Raw genomic sequence first — 26403 nt, forward strand, 5'->3', positions numbered from 1 at the left:
AAACGAGACCGAGAACAATAACTCGTGGCCCGAAGTCTTATCTCTCGGCCCATCGCGACCCCAAAAAGAAAAAAAGAATTTGATAATGCTACCGAAACCTTAACTCGGTCCGCCTTACGGCCTGAGTAATAAGACGTCGGTATAGATGACAAGTAAAAGATATATATACGAAATCGAATAAGGGCACTGGCTTGAAAGGATTGTATAATGACCAGTATATATTTGATTCCTTATACTTTTGTATATGAAGCCTGGTTCAAGTGTACCCTGACGTATACTGATCATTATACAGACCACGTTCGCATATTGTCTTATTTACGTCTTTGTGTGCTTACTGTGTACGCACTGAGCAATTTTGTTGCTTTTACTATCATCACGCCGATTTTATTTAGATCACAACACCAGATTAAAAAAGACGCTAGTTCCGGAGCTGCTTCACGAGGCATACTTGTAAAAAAAGTGTGACAAATTCTTTAGAGAAAGTATACTCATACCAATGATCAAGGACATCTGAAGTCAAAAATGAATTTGTAATAATATCACAAATCGGTGTTCTTTTGGGCGAAATTTGAATGTCTTATAAATCTGCAAAAAACAAGCCATCTCAAAGAAATAATTAACTGCCGGCTAATGCATTTTGTGCCTCGCTCAAGCATGTAAAAGGTCACAGGAACTCTAGGATCTACGTCAAATTTATGTGCTTTAACGAAAACATACAGCATGGAAAATAATCTAGAATGGAGAATGATGTAGTAATCAGTAAATGACACAGACATACTCGAAAAAAATCCGAGTGCTCCTATCAGGAGTAGAACCTAACACCTTCCGATTACTAGTTCGGATGTTCTACCACTGAGCTACAGGTGACTCGTGGGAACTAAGGACGTTAAGCTAGGTTCATGGATTGGGACAAACATCCTGCATACTGCTAGCATTGGGATGTCAATGTGTGGCATATGCGCAATGGAAATAATATGATGGAATAACGGTTAACCCTAGTGAATAAATGAGAATGATGTATTAATCAGTAAATGATACAGGCATACTCGGAAAAATCTAGACTACTGATTTTCAAACGCGAAAACCGAAAACTGATACAACGGAAAAGAAAATTTGTTCTGTTTCACCCCCAAAATTAACTGAAAGAACAGAAAGGAAAGAAAGCAAATAATAATAATAATAATAATAATAATAATAATAATAATAATAATAATAATAATAATAATAATAATAATAATAATAATAATAATAATAATAAAACCTAAATAGAAATAAGAGAAAATAAGAGAATGGTAACGTGTTTTAACGTTTCAAACCTTTAATAATCCATACATATTTAATTAACAAGATAACCATACTAGCCTTGCGATAAAAAACGCTTTTGGTAGCCTAATTGATACAACGTTTGCCTACGATCTCAGTGAGAAATCAATACTATACAAATCCACTAACATTAAGCCATAGGCTATGTTTTAGGGGTGGCTGTCCCCCAGTGTTTGTAGTAAGTGAAATACTATGTCCAAAACTACCAACCCGATTTGGGATCAAAAGGCTTAAAAAACGCACTATCGGGGGCAGGACAAGCTAACTGTATTCATGAAATCTTTTTAGTTTCATTTAATTAAGTTTTACCGGATCCCACAGACTGGTAAGCGATTAAAATACTATGGGAAATAGTTTTTCTACAACACTAGCACTTATTAAAATTCTTATAAAGTGTATACTTAAATGATACCAGCCAATTGTTTTTCTTCTAATTAAAGCTATATCATCATTCACTAAATCTTATTTGTTTGAGGCTGCGTCCAGCCGTCAAAACATATCATACCATACCGAATAATGCATGTTTCTATTGCTAGGGATTACTACGCATGTTTCTATTATACAGTCTTTTGTTCCACGTGTCCATGCTAAGATCTAAATGCAACTAGTAGATTTCAAAATGGCGTACGACCTAATAAAGGTATTGTTCATTATTTTCTCATGTTGGTGTTCGTTGTATTTAGACCATACGATTGTAGATTATTTTTCATGGTCCTAACATCAATTAAAATACCAGCCACAACGCAAATGGCAGTAATGAAAAGAATCACCCAAAAACTGATTTTTAGATATTTAAGTAACAGACGGCGGTCTTTTTCGCCTCCCCGTCCGTTCGTGTAATCCTTAACGAGCCTAATGCCCTTTCTCTGGCATATTTTTTCCAAGTTTTCGGCGATCGTTGGTCTTCCTACAAAGTAACAGCGACAGTGTTTATTGGCAGACTTGAGAGCTTTCTCGAAATCTATTCGGCCATTGATGAGCTGTATTTGGGTGTCGGCTGTTTCAGCTACTTCATGCTGTTCTTCTTCTTCTGCGGGACTGGTGACGTAAAATTGGAAATTTACAGTTGCGGTGTTCTTGTCTTTGATCTTTTTCAGGAGCTCGTCGATTGACTCACGCATTAGGTAGTAAAATGCCTTGCACCTTACCGAGTAGAAAATGTCAATTTTGTTGGGTTTGTGTGGTGTTTCTGTTTTGTGTGCTAGGAAGCTTAGGACGTCCAAGAGATAGCCACATCCAGACCCAGTTGCGAACAGTGTGTAATGGAACGGTGATTGTGTCTTGTCTGACTCTTCAGCGACCTGGTTGCACAGCTGCCAAACAGCCGAACGATAAGGGCCCCACGTGTGAAAAGTAGACGAGTTGTTATCGTTGGCTAGCCAGCTTGTCCAAGGGAGACACAATTGTTCTTCGTCTTCCATTACAGATACCACCAAACCAATGTCCCATGTTGAGTCTTGCGATAAATTTGCAAAGGTCGTAAAGGGATGCGATCGCTGAGGAACAACTCCTGAGCTGCCTTTAATCTGATGGTGAAGATAGTATACATCGCCAACGGCATACTCCACGTCCTTGTCGAGTTTGATATACGCAACGATGTACTCGTTGTTTCCAACGACTCTCTTCCGCACAATGCGACCATGGTGATGTCGGTAAACCCAAATGGAGAGGGCTCGGTCCAAACACCAGATGATCAGCACGGGCAGATTTACCACCTGCGACAAGCCATGGAAGATCTTTCGAATATTGTCAATAGCATACCAGATACCAGCAAACAGGTGCAAGGCCATCGCCAACGAGTAGCTACGTTGGGTAGCGTAATTTGATCTGCTCAGAGGGAAGAAGAGGCAGAACAACACGATTATGACCATGAAGCGATATATCTCGTCCGAAGTGATGTGGACTCCAGTGTGGTCGTTGAAAGTCCAATTATGTACGGCTGCAGGATCCCAGAACTCCGACCAGTTCAAGTGATCTGAGTAGCTGCTGTAGTTGAACGCACTTGGAGGGTAGTACTTCAATGCCGTGCCATCAACAAGAGGCGGGAGAAAGATCACAAGGACGTGGGCAAGGGACGGGATGGCAATCAGAAAGATGCCAGCAAATCTGTGGATTCGTACATGAACATCACGGATACTATCCATCGTGATCCACCTTGGAGCAATCTCGTTGATGAAGTTCGGAAAACACCACATCATCGTGTAGAACATCAGATTCTGGGAAGTTATGATAAGGCGAGCAGTGACGGCCCACACGATGTTAGCAATCGTTTCACCTATGTTGGTCCCCCAGAGGCGTCTGGGATGTTTTCTTCCTCTGCCAAGTACCACGTCACCTTTAAGGACAAAGTGATCGACCACGCACAACGTTGTTAAGACAAGAAAGACAATCCAAACCAAAGCCTCATATGAGATGGAAAATCTCCTTCGACGGGGACGGATGCTGGATGAACTCGCACTCGGTGAAGGCAGATGTTCAGGGATTTCCAAAGAAAAGATTGTTGGTGATGGTGAAACTTTGCTTTTTCTTGACGAGGGTCGATACCTTTTCTCATGAAAATCTTCTGTTTCCTGTTTTGCATAAAAGAGAGATAAGTTTCTATAAGTAACATGTACATTATCAAGCTACCCTTCTGCTATAAAGCTGAGCTTTGTTATTAGTGTTTAAAATAATGAAACAATTACCCTTTTAAATCTTTTAGAATATCGCCTGATTTTATCCATCTTGCCCTACGGCCACGTTGGCCAGGTATCAGGGGATGTTCCGCGATATAATTTCATGCCTTAGAAATAGCAGCCATTAAATCGTCTTCTCATTTGTCTTTCTTGCAAAATAAAAACAGCAATGTCTAGCAATATTTTGTGGGTGTCTTAAAAAGCGTAATTCACTTACGCCTGCTGATATTAGGATTTTTATAGCCGCCTGGGCATTATGTGCCCTTTGCCTATCTAGCATCTCATATCCACCAACGCACGATAGTGAAATAGTTGTTTGTTTTCAAAAAGAAAAGTGAAATTTTAGTAAAAGAAAATATTTGTACCTTCAAATCGTGCACAAACTCTTGGTATTTGAAACCCATGTCGTCTGTGTACATGTTCATGATTATCTAAAACAGAAATGTAACGTGTTACAACAGTTATCCCTTGTCTTTTAGGCACTTAACACCTTAGCCAACTGTCAGTGACTACATAATTCAGTACTGATGATTTGTAATCGTTTTAGATGTCTAGAAGACTTATATTATTATTTTGTTAGATTATGATGGATCAACATTGCAGCTCCCTAAGAATCGTTAATTTAGCTAAAATAGAAGAGTGTAAGAAACCAAACAAACGAAGAGCAAATGCATCCAAATAAATAAACGTTAGAACGAAACACCGAGGGGAAGCAGACTAAGCAACTAGCTGACTAGCTGCAATATGTCTTCCATTATGATTGTTGTTTGATTGTTTGCTAAGGTGTTTTTTATGGAGGGGTAAAGGGCATTTCTTATCAACTAAGGGACGTTAAATACATTAAGGCCGGGCTCGGCCAAACGATTAAAACATCTTCCATGATTGTTGAATCCAACGTTTATATTTTGTACTGTGGGTGTGCTCTTAATAGAATCTGAAAGGTCTATGCAAAACGTGCATATAAGAAAGGGTTCGTAAACGGAAAAGCGATGACTATAGTTTTGCTCAAGGAGCGCTGTCATGAACCCATCAACAGAGTAACCTAGGAATTCCATTCACCTTTAAATCATCTTCTTCGATGGTCTCACTGAGCAGCCTAAATAATTCTTCTGCTTGGGTGTCCTGTGCATCCTCATCATTTTTATTTCTTGCAACAAAAAGGAGAAAGAAACCGTTATGTTCCTGTGCATTGCATGGTTATGGCTGTGCGCTGCTGATTGGTAAGGTATTTGTTGTCTTGGTGTTAACTGCAGCATGCTTGAACCTGAACAATTGCGATGATTTCCTTAAGGGCAGTCATCACCGTTTACAAATACATCAAGTTTCAGTTCAATGAAAACTTAGGCGATGTTATCATTTTACAGTAAAATAACTTGAAGCCATTTATACAAATTTGCACCAGTTAAGACCGCTTACCATGCCCGTACTGGCTTTTGGTGAATCAGTCTCAGTATTTGAAGTGTTCTTTAGCTCTCCAAACATGAAACCTTATAAATTTATGAATAAAAATACCGACGACTTAAACAAGATTATGTTTTACCAAGTATGCGAAGAATTCTGCTTATAAATATGCCGCTTAATATTTTGCATGTTTCTATTTATTTTGTCCGGATGTAAAACATAGCCATGATCTAACAAACGCTTTCATTGGTGACCCTACGTGTTTGTGTTTCTCATACACGAAAGTTGTACAAACGAACTACATGACTGAACTGGTAAATAAAAGGTAAAGAAACACTTACTCATTGGGATCCTCTGAGGACGTTTTCGCCAACAGATCTTTTATCGCCACGTTTCTCTTCAACAACTGAGCAACTTTCTTTAGTATCACTTTCTTTTGCTCTTCATTGGCGGATCTTATGCTGTGAGGATTAGCAGTTCTCTCTGTTCAAACGAGGATAAAACATCACACTGTTTCAGTTTAAATCAGGTTTGGTCTGAAGCCAGCAGAAACACACAAATCAATACTTTACTCTATCAAATAAAAGCTGTTTGTCTAGGATGTTGTATTAGGCTTTAATTTTGATGAAAGGGCAATAGCACATGTTAGAATACCAATGAGATGTAAGACGACACCAAAACCTTCCAAAATGCCCTTTCTGTTATCTTTCAATACGGAAATGGTTTGAAGCCTTGATTAAGAAAGAAATGCACGAGTGAGGTATTGCTTGGATAATCAGCCCCTAGCCTGTTGAAAAGCATGCAAAAAGTAAGCAAAATAAACAAACAAGCGCTCTTAAGCCGAAAAAGTCAGTACAATTCTGAGTCCTTCCAACGGTAGTCGAACGGCTATGACGTTCCAAGAGTCGATCGTTTGGATGCTCTAACCGCAATGCTGTCCTGAGATCGTAAGCGAGGTCATGTTCCCTCATAGTGCATTGCTTATAATAGAACAGTCAACCGCCTTCTTGTAAAATCGAGAGCATAGAGTGGATCATCACACTTTGATATTGATACGGGAAGTATTTTCTCCAATGTTAACGACAAATATGAATAAATAAATAAATAAATAAATAAATAAATAAATAAATAAATAAATGAACGATATAACGAACTATCATCCATACCAGACTCTGCATCATGTAGAAACTTGGGCCAGTTAGAAGAATTTGGACTTCGCAGATTGCAGTAGTGGGTCCGAATTTCTTCCACTTCGTCATCAGTCAGGATTTCTTCAAATATCTCCTTGCAAGCTTTCTTAAAGTCACTTGTGGTGACGAATCCTTTTCTCAGAGGATCATACTCATGAAACGTCTCCTCTAGCTTTAAGTGAGGGAAAAAGAAAGATTTTTAATGAAATATGTTCAGTTTGTTAGGAGAACGGGACTGTTATATTCCCGATGGGAGTTGGACTAGAGCGAATCTATACCATATCATACACCGCGTGAATACTTTGGCCACTAGGTCAGTTGTGATGGTGATGGTGACAGTGATCAGGTGATAGTGGTGATGGTGATCATGGATGGTGGTGATAATGGTGATGGTGATTGTAATTGTAATGATCAGGAGATGATGATAATGGTGATGGTGATGCCAGTCCAACCCAACCCCTCAAACAATTTTGGAACGTGAACGGTTTCTAACCACAGGCAAAGACTGCCCACTCTCCCTTCTTTCTGTAATGGTGGTGGTGATGGTGATGATGAGGGTGGTTATGATGTTGATATGGTTTCTTTGATGATGGTGATATGTTGATTGTGATACTGGTGATGGTGGTCGGGTTGTGATGGAGGTGGTTGTAGTAGTGATGGTGGTGGTGATGGGCCGAGGTGGTGGTGATAATGACGATGATGAAGATGATGATGATGATGACGATGATCGTGATGGTGGTGGTGGCGATGGTGATGGTGATATAGTTCCAAACCAATCCCTCAACTAATTTTGGAACGTACAAAGGTATTAAGCACAGGCGAAGACTGCCCAATCCGCATCTCTATGTGGTATTAATCTCTCTTTCTTATATTATGGCCATTAAAATAAGCTAAACTGAGAATTTTTAAAGGGCTAAACCAAGGTTTACACGGTATAAATATAATCCTACCATAATTCCCTTGTCACGAACGAAGTTCCTGACTTTATCCATCACCTCATCTATTGATATGCTCGTCGAACTGCGAGACGATGTTTCTCCTGTTGATTTCTGCCTGAAGTGTGAGAGGAAAAAAACAAAGTTACCTTGACTGAGGAAACAAAATTGACTGAAACGTTTCTTCTCAAATAATGCATAATATGATATCAGCAGCGAAGGCAGGCTAAACTGGCCAACGTAAAACGACATGAACTTGACGTTTCGATCACTCGCCCTTCTTCTCTGGCAAAGGACTATTTGTTCTGACAAAGGATTAACGCTTCAAACACCAGCTTCCGTTATACGAAGGAAATTGCCATGATGAATAGGAGCATTGCCATTAAGGGGTCCGAATTTTGCCCTACAGCCTGCTAGATAGACCTCTCACAATCTCATTCCACCGGATCGGATTACGTTTTCAAAAACAATGTTACTGATCTAGGACAATCTAAATTTCTTCCTGGTTGCCCCAGTGCTATAATTGCGATAAAATGTCATTGGAAAGGGAATCAATGTTGTTATGAAATGGAATTTCATTAATTAATAACCCAGTGAGTTGAGGTTTTTTAGTCGAACGTTTTAGAACTTGTCACCGTTACGCTGATTCAAGGTCTAGGTTATCCTACACAAACGTTTTGTATTTTATAAGTGTTGTCGTTCTGTTGATGATTATTTTGGTCTTTTAACAGCTCTTGAAATAGAAATGCTTGGCGATGCTTGTTGACCTTGGCTTGGACCACCATCAAATTTCGAGTTCTTAGTTTGTTGAATATAAACTATCGTTCTTTTCAAGTTTTTTATTGGATACCTGTTATTTCAATGTGTGGTCGTGTAGGTTTATTTGGGTTTTCTTAGTTGAGTAGAAAACGGAATTCTGAAAGTTCCCACGGTCAGTTAACCCAAACGTGTCAACAAATCAGACTATTTAAGGACGGTGCCTACTATTGTTACTGCGCATACGTTCTGCGCATCTCGAGATACTCGGGTTTCCTATGGGTGGTGCCTACTAATACAGGGATATTTTTGCGCGCTTTAAAACTATGCGGAGAAAGCGGAGCTTAACAAGTGATTTTGGTATCCAAAAAGAAAATTGGGGGTAACCATGCATATTTCAGAGGTAATAAAGCTTCAAATTGGAAAAAAGCACTATACATTGCTTTGTATTTTGCTGCTTTTTAGAATATTTGTTGCTTAGTTACCTCTAAAAATGCGTGGTTACCCCCAATTTTCTTTTTTGATTTCAATAGTCGCTACTAAGATCTGCTTTTCCCGCATAGTGATAAGCCGCGCAAAAATACTTCCCTATTAGAAGGCATCGTCCTTAATTGTAAACATTCGAGCTTGTAGTCAGTTAGTTTTCACACAAGTTTATAGACCCATGTTAACCAACACGGAACTTACGCTAGTTTACTAACATATTAAGTCATACTCGCAAAAAGATATAATAAAATAGATAAATAAATAAATAAATAAATAAATAAATAATACTCACCCATTACTTCCTGACATGTCAGTAAGATCAATATAACCTGTATGTATAAATACAATTATTAATATGTTTCGAGCCGCGAGGGGAAATGGAACTTTCAATAGGTCCAGATTTACGAAGTCTTTCTAAGTTAAGATGTATCTTAAGTATTGATTCTGGACAATAATCTGTTGCTAGTCCAAAAATAGGCCATTGTTAAGAAACAGATACATCTTAACTTATATGAAAGGCCACGTGGATCTGGCTGCAGGAATGTGGCAACGGCGTTGATTGTGGTCCGACACCCTAATCAACTCAGTGGGTTTGGGCTTCTTTTATTAAAATGCGTCACTTTAGTCATAAAAAAAAACAAAAATGTTGAAAGTCTTACAATAACTTGGAGATACTTTTTGCTATCTGATAAGAACTTTATCAACTTTATCTAAGAACTTCATCTTTAAGAACTTTATCTTCGAATTTTTTGCTTTCTGATAAGATGAGGAAGGAAAGACTTTGGGGTGATAATTGAGGGAGGGGCGGGTTATTGAGAGAGGGTGGGAGTTACAGTCAATTACGTTTAAATTAGTAAGAAAACATACCGCTTTCCACCGACATTAGGATGCAGTATTAAAACCTCAGAGGCACTCAGTGTTTTCGCTAAATCTGTAAAAAGATAAAATACGTTATAAAATAATCTTGACTGACTGAATTCTCTGATTACTCTAAATCTGTGTTTGATTAACCAAAGGAAAGCAGTATATTCATGCCGTGCCGTGTGAAAACAAACCATTTCAGTTGTCCAAATTTCTACGGACTGATTAGCAAAAAGGCTAGTAGAATTTTAAGAAAACACCAATTGCTTCCCTACTGGCTTGTGCAGTTCCATAACCTCGCTCTTCCATACTTCTAAACTCGTAGTCAATAAAGCTAAATGACAACAAGAAAAATTGGCTATAAATATTGCTACTATAACTGATAAAACTCGCGAATAATTAAATAATGAATCCGTGTAGTAAGCAATCAAAACATAGTAAAACCATTCAACATATCTCCAAACTTCTGCGCCCAATGCGGGCATAGGGTTTGCGTTACAGCCGCGCTTATTTGAAACGAAGTACAATGTAACCGTGATGTTAAGTTAAGACGACAGTTAATTGCATAAAAATGCGGTTTAACTACGTTTGAAAATATTTGGCGTTACTGCGTGAACAAAATGGATGTGTAAGGATATCTTTCCGGCAAGATTCATGACCATGGGTGGATATCCATCCATAAAATTTAAAAATTCGCAGAAAAATTGCGTTACTTCCGTTTCTTTCCATACTTTGAGGATATGATGTCCATTCATTATTAAGCCAATTAAGTACCGAGTTTAAGCGATGACACTTCAATATGGCATATATAACCGACTTTTGCGTTTTCGCATGTTTGGGTGAGATATGGCCTCGGCATTTAGAAGTTCGCGGGTCGATTTTATTCCCGCAGATGATGTGTTAGAAAAGATTTTTGGTGATGAAAACTCTGTCGAAGGGATGTATAATGATGAAGAAAGCGATATAGACCGCCAGCTAGAAAACTAGAGCAAGAAATCGAGGTAAGCGCTTAATACAAGCCTTCGCATCTGTTCGCGAAAGCGACGCCATCGAGCACATGGTTTTGAAATGCGAAGATATACTCCTTAGGTTACCTTTTTTGCGTTTGATATCTCGTCTAGTTCTTGAATATTGATCATGAATTCGTATCTGTTGGTAAAAAGCTCAATAATGTTTGCTGAAAGCATCTTTTGAGCGATGCGATTCAAACTATTCGCCCAAGTAAAATTAGTCCCGTAATTTGTTCGGCTGTAATGTTCTCATGGAGAAATGCATTTTTGACTGTGTTTTGATGCGATTGCATGGGCAAAAAACAAAAAATCATAACTAATTAACGATTTCTTCTTTTCCAGCAAAATTTTCAGAAAATGTTGCTGACACAAGCGGAATCACTTCCTTTGTCAATTCGTTGTAAAATTACATATCACTCAAAAAAAAAAAAAATTTCCTCAGAGGTAATCAAATTTTTTTGGTTAATTTTTGTGAATTAAGATTATTTTTCAGAAAAGTGCTGGGTTTCTATGATCAGATTTTTTTTTCTGAGAAGCCCATTTTGTACAATTTAAAATGAGATATTGAAGGCCATATTGCTGTAAATGGTTGTCGAGATATAAAATAAACATTTGATGAGGTAAATTTCGCTTAGGTTTTGCCTGTAGAAAATTGAAATATTAATTTCTGAGCATGCGTGGTATCATTTTATTGTCGTACATATTGCATTTCTATCATTATACAAGATAACTTTCAACCAGCATGAGAGCGTACTCATTAGAGATTGTTTAATCATTTGAGTAAATGCAGTTTTATCTTCTCTACTGTGTTCTAAACAAGCCTGGATTTCTTCGGAACATACAAAACGGAAATAGTTTTGGGCAAAAGGTTTTTTCAAGGTCCAGGGCGAATAATGATTGATAATTGTCTTTATCAATTCGTTCTTCCTGCGATCTACGCGCATGGTTAGCTTAAATGTGAAGTTATCAATGTGTTTACCAAGCAACTACCTAAACGAAACCACAATTTTCCGTTTCAGCAAAAAGGTATGACGAAAGCTATTTTGATAAGCACGGTTCGTATCGTGTCAGCAATAATGTACGTGAAAGCGAACTGAAGCAAAGCTAAATGGTGTGATTTAGGTCGGAGACAGCAGTCTAAAAACATTTTGGATCCGTAATTCATGCCACTTGCGCTGGAGTCAGTTCATTCGCTCACACATTTAGGAAAATGAAAAATGTTACGAATACCATTTTAATCGATAATGCCAATAAGGTGGCCTTGGATACTAAACAAACAATATAATGTGGTTGCCTCCAGTATTGTATTGCGGTAGCCTTTTCTTTTCTTTATTTTTTTTAGGGAAAAAGGTCACTCGTTCATCTTCGAAGTTACCTAACTGAGCAACAATTGAACGTTTTCTTTGTTTGTTTTAAAAACAACCAATTCCATTTCTCCCGAGCCCGGAATCTAGTGCTCTCGGAATAATATATGGCGACTAGCTGATGAATTCGAAATAAACGCAACAGTTGTTCTATATTGACCGTATGACCGAAAGATACCAATGTTGAAAGTGATGTCAGTAATGATTTTTATTTTTAAAACGGCAGTTTAAGTGCGACGCTTTAGGCTTCAGCAACCATACTTTGACGTATACATAACAAACTCTTCCTTTAAATTTTTACATAAGCAATGCAGCGCAGGATAATTAACTGCCACTCAAATAATTACAGGAAAACTGTATAATTAGATTTATTTTTAGCAGCTTGGTACTGATTGATAAACAATGGCCAAATCTTCTTTTATGCGAACGGATACTAAGCTGAAAAAGTCGGGCCAGTGTTATAACGTTTTTTCGTAGTGTCTAAGATAAAATTACCAGCAATATATTGTGGTTTATTTTTTCCTTGAAAATTCGCTTGATTTCAACTCATTAGTGATAAGTTATTCATTTATGAGAATTTGAGGTATTTTAAACCTTAATTTAGAAATTTTGGAATTTTACCCTGAAACGAGATAAATCTCACAAATCTGCCCCTTTAACAATATAAAGAGAGTTAAAATACACATAGATAATTTTTCGACAGAAACCAAGTATTTACTCTGGCCAACCAGAACAGACGTAAACAAGATAATCGACCAATCAAAAACAAGTACATGTAACAGGCACCAAACGCGGGAAAATGCGAGCTAGCAAGTCATTATTGGTTTTGGTTTTGCTTCTCATCGGCTGAGATTATGGAGCGAATTTTGCTAGCCATAGTGCATTAAAATAAAACCAAAGCAAACACTTTTTAAGTATCATCTGTAACTATTTCTCGATTCAGCATGATTCAGCAGTTCGATGTCTGTGAACTGTCATTATGAATGACATATCCTGGCTTTGTTTCAGCTCTCATGGCATGAGGAAGCTGAATATTAAATAGCACTAATTTACCAGATCTATTGATTGAATTCACCGTAAAATGATTTATAAGCACTATTTACCTGTTTGTAAATTGCATTTGATGCACTTAATTCAACTAGTTTTGAATCCAAAGGCTCGCTCTAGCCGTTTCCCTGCAGTGTTGCCTCTCCCTCTCTCGATGATAAGGTTTAATGCAAATTGAAAGCAAAATTCTGTCATTACTGAGTGATATTTATTCGAGTGCTCTCTCTACAGATTGTTATTCACGTGATGAAAGTAAATGTCAAGCACGGCGTATGATTGAACAAGGTCGTGGAAAGATCAGGAGAAAGAAAACAGATCGACTCAGTGGAGCTAAGAGCGGAAATTGTTTGCGGTTTTCTTTAAATTAAGGTCCCTTCATATTGAGATAAGTGTCTTAATCCTCTATGAGGAAGTAGTTCTGTTTAGTTGACAAAACTATTTTTAAACTTTTTCGTTCTGATGTCTTGTTACTGGGTCTGCTGTTTTGGCGTGAAAAAAATTACCCGATATACCCGATTTTGAAGTCTTCTGTTCAAAGTTTATATGCGTTCATTCCATGGAGAACATAATGACTCGCGAAAGACGTTGTCTGTCTTTCTAGCTGTTTCTTTATATAGACAGCTGCGCTAAGTGAAACGATCATAGGCCTTGCTATAAAAATCCAATAATCCAAAATCCATCTCCGATATTGAAAGTAGATATTTTGAGAGGTCAGTCGTAACGAAAGTGCACTGAGCTACCACTGGGATGCAACATATATATTTTTAGCTTTGAGGATTCCTTCATCCTTCATGTCACCTTAAATAAGGTTATCTCGTTAAGAACGATGGCTTTAGTTACAATGCTTTTTTCAAAGCTTTTAACGTAAAGGGACTCTTTTTTTTTGCAGATGTAACAAAATTATGAAACTAGATAGGCAAGCAAATTTCTGGTAACTGAGGTTTGGACGGAGAGAAAATCACAAATACGAGACTTGTGTTCGTTAACTTTACTTTCTTCTGTTTGCCAGATATCTAGTTTTAACTGAATTGTTCCCCTGATTTTCCGTCAATAGGCTGATCTAATGTCTCCGCTATAGTACTAGGTAATGTGTGGAATGCTGTGGAAGTGAAATCAAAGTTAACCCTTTCTTATTGATCATGCAGTGCGGGGTATACATGTAATTTCATTTCGCCAAACAGTCAAAGATAAGAGTGTTAGCGATAATCAACTTTCTGTTGTGGATCTCAATGAGGCAAAAATTTTCTTTTTAGAAAAGTGGTTCTTACTGAGATTGAAACGCGGTTTAATCATCGATGCAAAAAATAGTGAGGAATACTTCCACGAGGTAATGTACATTGTGTAAATTTTTACGTCCGGCGACCGAAGCTCATTTTGGCATTTTCAAACGAAGGCTACCTGGAATTTCTTCTGTGTAGCAGTATCAGAAAATTGGCTAATTTTTGGTCCATCCAATCAAACTCCGATCGTGAACTGCATGCACTCGTCAAAGCTTTCATCATATCAGTTAACAACGGGCGCTGAGCTGGCTAGAAACGGCCTTACCACTTAGTAATTGACCGCGCAACAACTGACCTTCACTAAGTAAACTGGCAGTTAAGCTGCATATTATCTAAGGTCTACATGAGCAGATGAAGTTGGTGCTGTTTCTTAGAGTAATCAAGTCAATTGAATTTGTTAAAAAAAAAGCGGCTCTTACCTTGCGTAGAATGTGAGAAGTCCAGAGGCTTCAAAACGCTCTTGGCTCTGTATTCCAGCCGAATGAGTCGTTTAGTAATGTGTGGGTGTGTTTTATGCACCAGGGCGGTGTCATGTGATTGGAGAGTGATGTCAAGGTGGAATGAGGAAGAAAACAAATTCTGGCGACATCTTGCTGCTCATGAAATATATTCCCCTCGGGTGTTTAGAAAAAAAAGTTAATGCTGTGTAGCCATATTATTAGACTGAAATTAGATAGACGAACTGCATTACATTAAAAACTTTCGCCATCTGAGATATTTGGCGATTTTCCCTTTTTTTTTTTTTAAAGAAAAACGGTTCAGTTTGTTATCAAATCAACTCAAACATCGATTTATCCCTAATCGCTGAAATCCGGACGTGTAAACATTTCGGTATGAAAAATGTTAACTTCAGTAAATGTACCCTCCTGAAGTGAAACATTAAAAATACCGTCTTCTGCGGTAAATGCACGTACTCTCCTAAAGTAAATGTACTCTACTTTACTATGTAAGGTTGTTTTCAATTGGTGTTTAAAGACGTCAATGAAATCTTCTCGTTTTACTTTAAACGGGATAGATGCCAAGCATTTTTTTCTTGGGGTTCTGTTTATTGCAGCATAAAATTGGCTTTACTTTTTAAGGATGACTTCTAACGCTGAATGCGTCTTGAAACTCACAAAAGCATTTCAGCTCTAAAACGGAAACGATATAGTTTGGAGTTAAATCTCTGAGCTGGCGTTTTGAGAAGGTTTTACTTACCACCTCCAGTTGCTGTCAATCTTCTTACCTGTATATTATACAAAACATTTTGACGGGACTTATCCCTTCAATTCAAACCAGTTTAAATTCGTGGACCAAAATTTGATCCCCGCGGGTTGACTTCTTGAGGAAAATGAGTAATTCGCACGATAAGGAACGTCCCCGGGTCTGGGGACGTTTTTTCTTGCATTGTACATGTGTGATTTACAGCAAGCCAGAGTTTGTTTAAATCGCTAAGTTAATGTTTCGTCGTCTGGGTTCATCTTGGTTAGCATTTGTTTCGGGAGGCATTATATTGCCTCAGAATTTCGGATTTAGTTTTAAAGAAAATCCGTAGTTTTCGTTTCGTTTTCGTTCGTCTCGTTAAAAGAAAAAAGCGAAATTAGGTCACCTACAATCTTGGGCAAAAGTAGTTGAGAAAAATGTGAATTGTGCACATGAAGGTCAATTGCCCTGTCTGGTGGAGAGAGGTAAACCTTCACTCCCCCACTCTCCCTTCCCCTCATTTAATGTCCCTTAACCAGTGCAGTGGCGAACTCAACCGGCACTGATAACACTGATAAGGGGTGTTGAATCGTTCCGGAAGCATCACTGTTGGGATGAAATTTATAGGCCGACAAAAAGATTCTCAACGGTTTTGTTCAACATTGCATCTAGATTCCAGGGGATTTCGCCGACTTTTGTATTTAGTGGAAAGATTAAAATTTTGTGCGCCAATAAAGCATTTGTCGGTAGGCGTGAGTTTGGCTGAGATTAAATACGATAGCTATATGGAATGTTTGAAACTGAACAAGTTGGCCATCTGTAGTGCTCAACCTAAAGAAAAACCTTTGGCCTAGATGTTTCTCATAAATAATGTAAACCTTTTAGCAGCGTTTCCGAACGGCATTGTATTTCTTGGTCGGTATGATTCCCGCGGGTATTTAAGAGAGATCAGGCCGTCACGTGAAACACTTAATTTCGGCGTGTTAAGGTATAGGAAAACTAAAAAGTAAAAAAACGTTTTCCGTAAGAAGTACACGGCGCTTCGTTCTTTACAACAAAAGTTCCTGGAGATAAATGTCCTACAACGCCGCTGAATCTAGCTGGGCTCGGCCTTGTATATCCGTAGAAGCTGATCTTCCGGTGTTTTACAATGCGTCTCAGCAGGTCTCAGTGCTTCTGTGACAACTGACACAGGCATATCAACAGTTTGATGTCGCAAACATCAAGTATCATAAATTACTTCCTGGTTATTTCTATTTTAACTGGAGCAAAGCTACTTGAAAAATGTATCAGTCTTTGCGGTTCATGAACACTAACAGCGCTTTACTGTGGGAAGTAAAATTACATAACTGTTAAAACGTTTTTTGAAAAAAAAAAAAAAAGTGAAAGAAAAAGAGGACATAAAAATAAGTTATTGCCAGAAGTACGGGCTTGACGACCACTCGCGGGCCTGTCTTTTTTGTGTTAGTCTTTGCAGTTAATTCCTTGGGCAAGTTAACTTAACCTTCAATGCGTGAAAACTTACAGCGCTTTACTGTGAGAAGTAATATTGCATAACTGTGCCTTAAGAGTTAACGATGCCGCAAACATTAAGTTCAGAGCTGTTATCTCGCCAAACGTTTGTCCTCATAGTCGTTGTTATCGGCCTGTTACGCTGAGCTATAACAATTGAGACTAATTTCAATTGAATCGGACACTGGTCCTTTAAACAGACTATCTTTCTTAAATGCATTGATTTCTCAGTAAAATTACCAGTCCCTATCTAGATAGTGGCGGGGAAACTTATGTCATCATAGGCAGCCCAAGTGCACGTCACTAGAGAGCGAGTAATGATTTAAGGTGATTTCATTGAATTTGTTGCGCATTCTTACTGTGCATAATTTCTTATAATTACGTCGTTAGCGCTCGCTTAGAGAATACATAGTCTGTTTTCTCCGGATGCTAACCCCACCCAATAACTAAATGGCTGTTTTCTCCTAAACGAGCACGGTGATCTGTCTTTTAAATGATCTCATTATTTTAACTTCGCTATTATCCTCTTTATGTTTAAAAGTTTTAAGAAAAAAAAAATATAAAAAAACAAAAAACGACAGAAAAATAAGTTATTGCCGGAATTACCTTCTTACCCACCACTCGCGGACCCATCCTTTTTCATTGCATTTCTCGAAATAATGCATATCAGTGAATAATCACAGAAACCACAAAGGCTAATACACCTTTCAACTAGCTTTTGTTTCAGTTAAAATAGAAGTAACCAGGAAGTAATTTATGATAAGATGTTTGCAACATCAAAGTTTAGATGTCAGTTGTCACAGAAACACTGAGACTTGCTGAGACGCAGAAATTAATAGATTAAGGATTAACAGCGGACGATCAGCTTTCTACCGATATACATATAAGGTTAGCTCAGCTCGATTCAGTGGTGTTGTGGGGCATACGGTATTGGGTCTGTCTTATGCCGAGGGAATAAAAGAAACCCTCACACGGTAAAGGAACCCCAAACCATATAAGAATGTTGGAGATGAGTTAGTTTATTCATTTTATCGAATGAATGATGAAATATAGCTTTTTCTGACGTTCTTGATCTACGATATTTTATTCGCAAAGTTTTTACTTTTGAAAACGCTCAGAATCTCAACGACCACCCGTAACTCAGTATGCATACTTGCACTCAAAAGTCACGTAAGTAATTATATCTCGCTCTCTAATAACATGAGCTTGGACTGCCTGTGATCTCATTCACGAGTCCTGTCATTAGCAATCGATGGGAAAAGCTGTTAGCTCTATGAGACTGCCGGGCGGTCGGTCCAATATCGCAGACCTGTTTTGCTTTTTCGCTATCTCACACAGGCAGAGTTTGCTCGTTGCACGAGTAATGTTCGAGCCCGAGTCAAGTTCTAGTCACGAGTCAAGTTCGAGTCAGGTTCCAATTCTTCTATTTTTTTCCCTTTTGCTTCGTTTTCCTTTTGATCAAAGTCTGTGAAGGTGATCATTGCTTTCATTATGATGTGACATCTGATCTTCGAAGCATTAAACATGAACGAGATATTATTGCCAACGCGATCGCGAGAATTCATTGTTGGCAGCAAAATATCCACAGTCCCCATTCATTCTCGCAATCTATAATTTTCCTGAAAGGGTTTGTCCAATTTTGTTGGCTCTTAATGCTTCAATCACCATGCCTTGTGAAACCCCAAATCATCATATAAAAGAGAGAAGAAATAAGAAAAAGAAGAAAAAAAAGAAGAAGAACAAGAACAAGAGAAGAAGATGAAAAGAAGAAGAACGAGAAGAAGAAGAAGAAGAAGAAGAAGAAGAAGAAGAAGAAGAAGAAGAAGAAGAAGAAGAAGAAGAAGAAGAAGAAGAAGAAGAAGAAGAAGAAGAAGAAGGAGAAGGAGAAGGAGAAGGAGAAGGAGAAGGAGAAGGAGAAGGAGAAGGAGAAGGAGAAGGAGAAGGAGAAGGAGAAGGAGAAGGAGAAGGAGAAGGAGAAGGAGAAGGAGAAGGAGAAGGAGAAGGAGAAGGAGAAGGAGAAGGAGAAGGAGAAGGAGAAGGAGAAGGAGAAGGAGAAGGAGAAGGAGAAGGAGAAGGAGAAGGAGAAGGAGAAGGAGAAGGAGAAGGAGAAGGAGAAGGAGAAGGAGAAGGAGAACGAGAACAAGAACAAGAAGAAAAGTTGGACCCTGATTCGAACATGGCTCGTGACTCGAACTTGACTCGGGCTCGAGCTTGACTCGTGCTACGAGTAAACTCATACCAGCAGCTTTTTGGGCCTGCGCCTTGACGTCTAAGGGACTTTACGCAAACAAGTTTTCCCTTTATATATCAGCCAATGCCAGCAGCCGAACCTCCCCCGGCCCGGGCAAGGGGTATATTTTTCAACATCGTTTGTCCCGGGAGTGGGGCATTACAGTAAAAACCCGCGAGTAAGAAGTGAATTTTAAGAACCTGTTAGGCTAAAATGTCTTTTTAGACACTCTTCAGATAAGAACCTGAAAAAAATAAGCTCTCAGGTGTAGGGAAAAGAAAAACATTTCATATCTTCTAATAGTAAATCATATTCAAAAATACTTGACTTATTTAGGTGAAATAATTAAACACTACCGTATAACAATACTGTGTCAGTTGAGGCTCGACTGTACCGTCAGTGCGCCATGTTGTCATTCCGGTTCTATGGAAAGCACTATCTACAACCCATGCATGGTACAGCCATCGCAACAAAAATGGCAGTCGCCCTTGCCGATATCTTTATGCCTAAAGTTGAAACGGAGATTTTAAACCAAAGCGCACTTAAAACCGTTTATTCCAAAACGATGTATAGACGACATATTTTCCCTCTGGACAGAGAGGAGATAATGCAGTTCATCGAGCAAGCAAACAAAAAACCACCCGACAATTACAATTCAGCTGAAATTTCAGAAACAGAAACGACATTTCTGGTACAAGCATTTATAAAGGCCAAAGATTCAGAAGCAATTCAATTCTTGATGTGCGTACGCACTTCAAAGGCGAGGTTCTCAGACTTCTCAGAACAAACTATTCTAAAAAAAAATATTCCAAGTCGCAAATTCAAAATCCTGAATCACGGCTACGGGCCGGAAAAGAGGTTATCCCGAGAATTTTGTTCCAAAGACCCTCTCCGTAGTGCAATTTGAAACAGAAAACTAGCACTCCTTCAAAAACCTAAGGAAAACAAACGAATCTTGCCTTTCGTTACCCAATACCACCCAGTAGTGCAAAAAAAAAAAAAAAAAAAAAAAAAATTCCTCATGAAAGACTGGCATAGTGTAATAGTGTAATAACCATTGCTCAAAGAAATCTACAAAGACCTATCTCTCATTTGTTAAAAATGAGGGCACTCAATCAATACTCGTGATAGCCAAATTATCAAAAAGGCTAAAACACCCGCTAGAGAGTCGTGCAGGCCTGTCACTCTTGTACACTTTAAAACACTCCGATAGCAAAACCTGCAATTCCTCTTCGTCTACTAAATTCCTCTGTGCCACACATTCTACGAATATTCTTCTCCATCTGGGTTGTTGAACAATCCAATGGTAATTCCAGTTTACAGTTCTCCGTGTGAATAACAACATTTTGAGTAAAAAAAAGTACTTAACCATGCGAGTCTGGCACGACAACTGTGCTCCCGCTGTCGCTCCCGCCATGTTGTTTAATTTGTATTATAGAAATACGCATTCTCTGTAGACTTTTGGCTTTACACACACCACTGTACACAAATATTGTTGACCGCAAATCGATGGGCGGGAAATAAAACGTGCGGAAGCTTGCTCATGCAAAAAATTGTGTTTGAACATGTTTTTGACTTTTCTTAACCCTAAAAATAGGTGATGTCTCGACTAGTCATGTCGAATGGTTACAAAATATTTATCTTATTCCCATTTTTGACATTTTTTCCATTTCCAGTGAACAAATCCCAGTCCCAGTGACCTAAATCCCAATTTTTGCAGGGCAAAAACGGGCCAATCCCATTTCCCATTTTACCCTTTCAGGAACCTCTGTTAAGCGCCGTTTATATAAGAGCCTGTTCAGACTCACTTGAAAAAATACAGTTTTTACTTGCAGGTCTCACTATATTCTGCCCCCGGGCATGTAACGTCCGTTCGATTTCACTTCACAATACTAAAGCTCTTACAAGCTTGCTGAAATCATCCTGCTACTAAATAAGTAACTGTAGATTCAATTTATGGAAGTAAGAATAGTAGCAAAAATAAATAAATAAAGTGAGGTGAAAAGTGAAGTGAAGTAATACTATCGCTTTGTTTTCAGAGAAAAGTTCATCAGCAAAGACAATAAATTATTGATTCACTCGCCTTAGAAGGACATAAATGAGATGTTAGATGCTTACGCCACAATACTGAGAAATAAGACTTAGCCGCCACTTAGTTCAGTTGGTGGTATTAAGCTTTTTATTACAACAAAGGCAAGCCCAGAAACGAAGAAATCAACGGCACTAAAATAAAGGACGAGCGTGTTTGACTTCCAAAATACTTTCTTGGACAATCTTAAGCCAACATCAAGTGCAATGTATTTTGCGGCAATGTATCTGGTGTTTAAGCCGGAAAACAGACCTTAAATTCATAAACGGCCATAAAACCGTTTTGAATTATTTGTCAGTGAATTTTGTTGGGTGATCTTTTGGGGGAAGGGGAAGGGGGGGGGGGGGGGGGAGGACGCAATCCTCAGAATTCTCCGTAGGGGTGTGCCGCACGAAACGATCATAGGTCTTGCTATATAAATCCAACAAGATGCCTATACTGGCATTTACGCGTGATGCTGTAAAAGTTTCATTCATTCCAATTGTATGCTTCGCAGATTGATAAAACTATCCTTGCTAATGGAATAGTTTGAGTCACAAAAATCGCGTTATGTTGTGTCCCTTGTGCTACGCTACTTTTGGCTGTACCGGAAATTTCGGAAATGCCATTTCGATAACGTAAGCTTATCAATGACCTGTTCTCAGATCAGTCTCCCATCGTGGTTCTAAAACTATCCAACAAAGCACGATTCCTTCGCTAGAAACTCCCCACAATGTTCCCCTTAGGGCATCACTCGTAACGAGTTAAGAATTGAAAGACGCACATTTCAGGCTACCATGAAAAAAAAAAGACAAGATGCTTATACTGGCATTTACACGTGATGCTGATTTCCACCGTTTTAACCGTCGAGTGCTTCTTAGAAGTCATTCTATCTTTTTACCGCATTGGCCGGTTCAATTTGCTTTTTGAGAAAGGCGTAGTGGAGTCTAAAACATGTAAACAAGATGTCCGCCACAATGCTGTGCTCAGGGCTTCACGCGTAACGAGTTAAAAATTGAAAGACGCACATTTCAGGCTACCATGAAGAACAAAAATAACAAAAAAAAAACAAGATGGCTACGACGAAGAAGAAAAAGATAAAACAAAATGCCTATACTGGCATTTACGCGTGATGCTGTGACTGATTCATTGGTTCCAGTTGTATGATTCGCAGATTAATAAAACTATCCTTGCTAATGGAATAGTTTGAGTTACGAAGATCGCGTTATGTTGTCCCCTTGTGCATGTGCTACCTATGGTTTACCGGAAATTCCAGAATTTTCGGAAATTCGATTACGAAAACGTAAGCTTATCAATGACCTTTCTCAGTCTCCCATCTTGGTATAAAACTGTCAAACAAAGCACGATTCCTTCGCCAGGAACTCACCAATTTCCACCGTTTTAAATGTCGAGTGCTTCTTAGAAGTTATTCTTTCGATTTACGCTTCAAAATGGTTAATTTTCCGTTTGAAAACGGCACACTTGAGTCCGCAACATGTTAACAATATGGCGCCACAAATTTAATGCGAGATTAATGAATAAATCAAATGATACTTTGACGTCACACAGGTAGGGGTGGGTGGGTCCCCCAAGTCGTGATATACGTGACAAGAATGGATTTTGATCGGCCTGCTTTTGTTGAAGACAATAAGAACAATACATCCCCACCAGGAGAGGGAAGGGTTCGATGAATGAATTAATGTGCAGATTTGTGGCTACGACGAAGAAAAAGAAATCTACCTGTTTTTAGACACGGTATACCCCTCAGGGCATCCCGCGTAAAAAGAAATCTACCAGTTTTTAGACACGGTATGCCCCTCAGGGCATCCTGCGTGAAACGCGACGAAGATATCGAGCCCTTTTCTAAGACACGTGCTGCCCTCAGGGCATCACGCATGAAAACCACGAAGATATTTAGCCCATTTTAAGACACGTGCTGCCCTCATGGCATCACGCGTAAAAACGACGAAGATTTCGAGCCCATTTTAAGACACGTGCTGCCATCAGGGCATCACGAGAAATAATCCAAAATCCATCTGAAATCCATCTGAGGTCAGTCCTAACGAAAGTGCATTGAGCTACCACTGCGAAGCAACATATATTTAGCTTTTGAGAATTCCTTCACCCCTCATGTTACCTAATTAGGTTATCTCTTAAAGAACGATTGGTGTCAGTTACAATGTTCTTTTCAAAGCTTTTGACGTAGAGGAACATATGTAACAAAATTATGAAACTAGACAGGCAAGAAAACTTCTGGTAACTCAATCAATCAATCAATCAATCAATCAATCAATCAATCAATCAATCAATCAATCAATCAATAATCAATCAATAAATCTTTATTTAAACACGGTAAAATCCATCAGGAGTATAAAAATAGAAATACCCTAACTATCTTAAACAAAATTCAATACCTAACTACAACTAATCTAACTAAAACCGTTTGTTCATGAATGCAGTGTATACTAGTACTCTAACATTAAAAATTATCATAAACTAATCTTTTGAATTGACTAAGAGATTTAGCTTCTCTCACATAACAGGGCAGGCTGTTCCAGAGAACTGCTCCGCTATAAGTAAAGCTGTTTTTCATGAAATTAGTTCGCGGAAACGGGACGAATAGTTTGTTAACAGAGTCCCTTAGGGAGTAACGCGTCTCATTTCGTTTAACAAAATTAGATGATAAATATTCAGGAACAAGACCATTTAAAGACTTGTATACCATTATGGCTTTTTTTATTTGAAATTGAGTGCTCAAGTCTTTCCAATCGAGTTGTCTAATTAAACGGTTGGCGTCAGCATCATAGCCAGAAAAGGTTAAAACGCGAGCGGCACGGTTCGGAAGCTTCTGTAGCCTGTCAAATAATGTTTTACCACAATTACCCCCAGACAAGATTGCAATAATCGAAATGAGATTGAGGTTTGAGGTTTGGAAGGATATAAAATCACAAATACGAGACTTGTGTTCATTAACTTAACTTCCTTCTGTTTGCCAGATATCTAGTTTCAACTGAATTGTCCAGTGATTTTCCGTAAATAGGCTGATCTAACGTCTCCGCTATAGTACAAGGCCATGTGTGCAATGCTGTTCAAGTGAAATCAAAGTTAACCCTTTCTTACTGATCGTGCAGTGCGGAGTATACATGTAATTTCATTTCGCCAAATAGTCAAAGATGAGATCAGAGTGGTAGCGATAATCAACTTTTTTAGGAAAGTGGCTCTTACGGATGAGAATGAAACGCGTTTTGATCATTGGTGTTAAAACTACTGATTTTTATACATTCTGTAACATTTTCGTCCAGTGGTCGAAGCTCCTTGGCATTTTCAAACGAAGGCCAACTGGCATTTCTTCCGTCTAGCCGTACCTGAAATTTGGCTTGTATTTGGTCCTTTTTTAAATTAACCGGCATGGATACAAGAAAAAGGTGGATACAACCAATCAAACTCCGATCGTGAACTGCATGCACTGGTCAAGGCTTGTATCATGTCGTTATTAACGAGTGCTGGCTAGCCGAGACTGAAACCGTTCCACTAAGTAATTGACCGCGCACCAACTGACCTTCATCAAGTGAACTAGTGGTTAAGCTGCATATTATCTAAGGTTTACAGGAGCAGACGAGGTTGGTGTTGTTTCTTAGGCGTTTCTCGAGTAATCAAGTCAATTGAATTTGTTTAAAAAAACCGACTCTTACCTTGCGCACTATGCGAGAAGTCCAGATGCTTCACAATGCTCTTAGCTCTATAATCCAGCCAAATGAGCCGTTAAGTTATGTGTGGGTATGTTTTATGCACCCAGAGGTGTCGTGTAACAGTTGTCACAGCAAGGCTGAGATTTGCTGAGGCGCAGAAATTAATCGATTAAAGCCAAGAGAGGGCTTCACACCGGAAGATCAGCTGGCGTCGTAGGACATTCGATAATTCCATGTAAACAAATCACTGAGTGAACAAATTTATACATCGACTGGGCCTGACTGCCATGGCCTTGCAAATGCAATTTGTAAAAGCTCCATACTAAAATGTTTTTTTTAGCCCAAACGTTACTACTGTAGCACTTTCTACAGAGTAGTTGGCCTTGCAAGTTAAAAAGTTTATCTCATGCAACAGAGGTAGATATCTGCATGGGTAAAAACTTTGACCTACTTTTTGCAGATCAACAAAAATGGGGCTTGAATGTAAACAGTTAGTGGGTACATACAATGGGTCCCGTACATAATAAAAATGCCCATCAACTTCGATTTTTTGAACCAGTCCCGAGTGAATGTGGCCTTAGACACGAACGTAAGGTTTAATCGTGTTCGCAGACGTACAGTTGTGTGTGTTCTGTGGAACTCACAAAGTCTCTTATTAAGCAAAATAGAATTGGGTTTAAAGGGGCAATGCCACCCATTTTCAGCGTCGACTTGATTAGCTAAATTTGCCTCCATGGAAACATTCAAATAATGCTTCGGTTCTGTTAATAATAACCCACCTAAGAGTAAACAGATACTAGAACTAACTATCTTTGGCTGCGGATGGCTAGGATGGAAATGGATTGCAAATTGAAAAGCTTTTGCAAATTTTTTCAAGTTCTTCATGTCTACAACTGTATGCTGGAGAAATCACTAAAAACTGATTTATTTTCCTCAAAGAGGTCACTTAACTTCGTCAAGTAATTGCATTGTTGAGACCAAAATACAGCAAAATCTCCGTAACATTGCCCCTTTAAGGCTTCGCTTCCTTTTAGTTTTGTAATGCTAGCTAGCAAGTAGTGTAAGGTGACATTCTTCAATAGCTTTAGCCAGGATGTTACCGTCTCAATTTCGTACTGTTTAGTTCAAAGAGCTTTTTTTTAAAACCTAATATCGATGATTTGAGGTGCAAGTATTAGGAATACTGAGATCTGATCCTAGAATGCGCTACTTTTGTAAAAGCGTAATTTTGGAATAAAGAATGGCATGCCTCTCTATAATGTAGCACTGTTTCGTTTCTGAGTCCAATATTCTGAGTGCAATCCAACCTCCTCTATTTCCAGCTAGGGTTCAAAATTCAAGGCAGCAATAAAATCCTATTAAGGGTTGAGGTTTGACTTTTCAAAGATTTTCCA

General features: G+C 38.6%; 1 protein-coding gene and 1 long non-coding RNA gene across 5 annotated transcripts; one reads left to right on the forward strand and one right to left on the reverse strand.

The window, feature by feature from the left end:
* Positions 1-1300: 1300 nt before the first annotated feature.
* Positions 1301-25031, reverse strand: LOC146471257 (uncharacterized). 4 transcript variants are annotated; one of them, XM_085120947.1, is made up of 9 exons: positions 25013-25031; positions 9634-9697; positions 9059-9095; positions 7540-7642; positions 6566-6761; positions 5741-5882; positions 5058-5145; positions 4364-4429; positions 1301-3893 (listed from the first exon to the last, which is right to left on the reverse strand). In XM_085120947.1, the coding sequence occupies exons 2-9, from the start codon at positions 9647-9649 to the stop codon at positions 1974-1976; spliced, it is 2568 nt and encodes an 855-aa protein (XP_084977073.1). In that variant the 5' UTR covers positions 9650-9697; positions 25013-25031; the 3' UTR covers positions 1301-1973. The 4 variants fall into 4 exon arrangements, with proteins under 4 accessions (XP_084977073.1, XP_084977072.1, XP_084977071.1 ...); XM_085120946.1 differs by lacking the exon at positions 25013-25031 and adding an exon at positions 14748-14923; XM_085120945.1 differs by lacking the exon at positions 25013-25031 and adding an exon at positions 13105-13244.
* Positions 9718-13564, forward strand: LOC146471258 (uncharacterized). Its single transcript, XR_014866819.1, has 2 exons — positions 9718-10628; positions 13280-13564. It is a non-coding gene; the product is annotated as an uncharacterized LOC146471258 (long non-coding RNA).
* Positions 25032-26403: the final 1372 nt, after the last annotated feature.

Source organism: Pavona decussata, unplaced genomic scaffold (assembly GCF_977016875.1).
Source record: "Pavona decussata unplaced genomic scaffold, jaPavDecu1.1 SCAFFOLD_105, whole genome shotgun sequence".
NCBI lineage: Eukaryota > Metazoa > Cnidaria > Anthozoa > Scleractinia > Agariciidae > Pavona > Pavona decussata.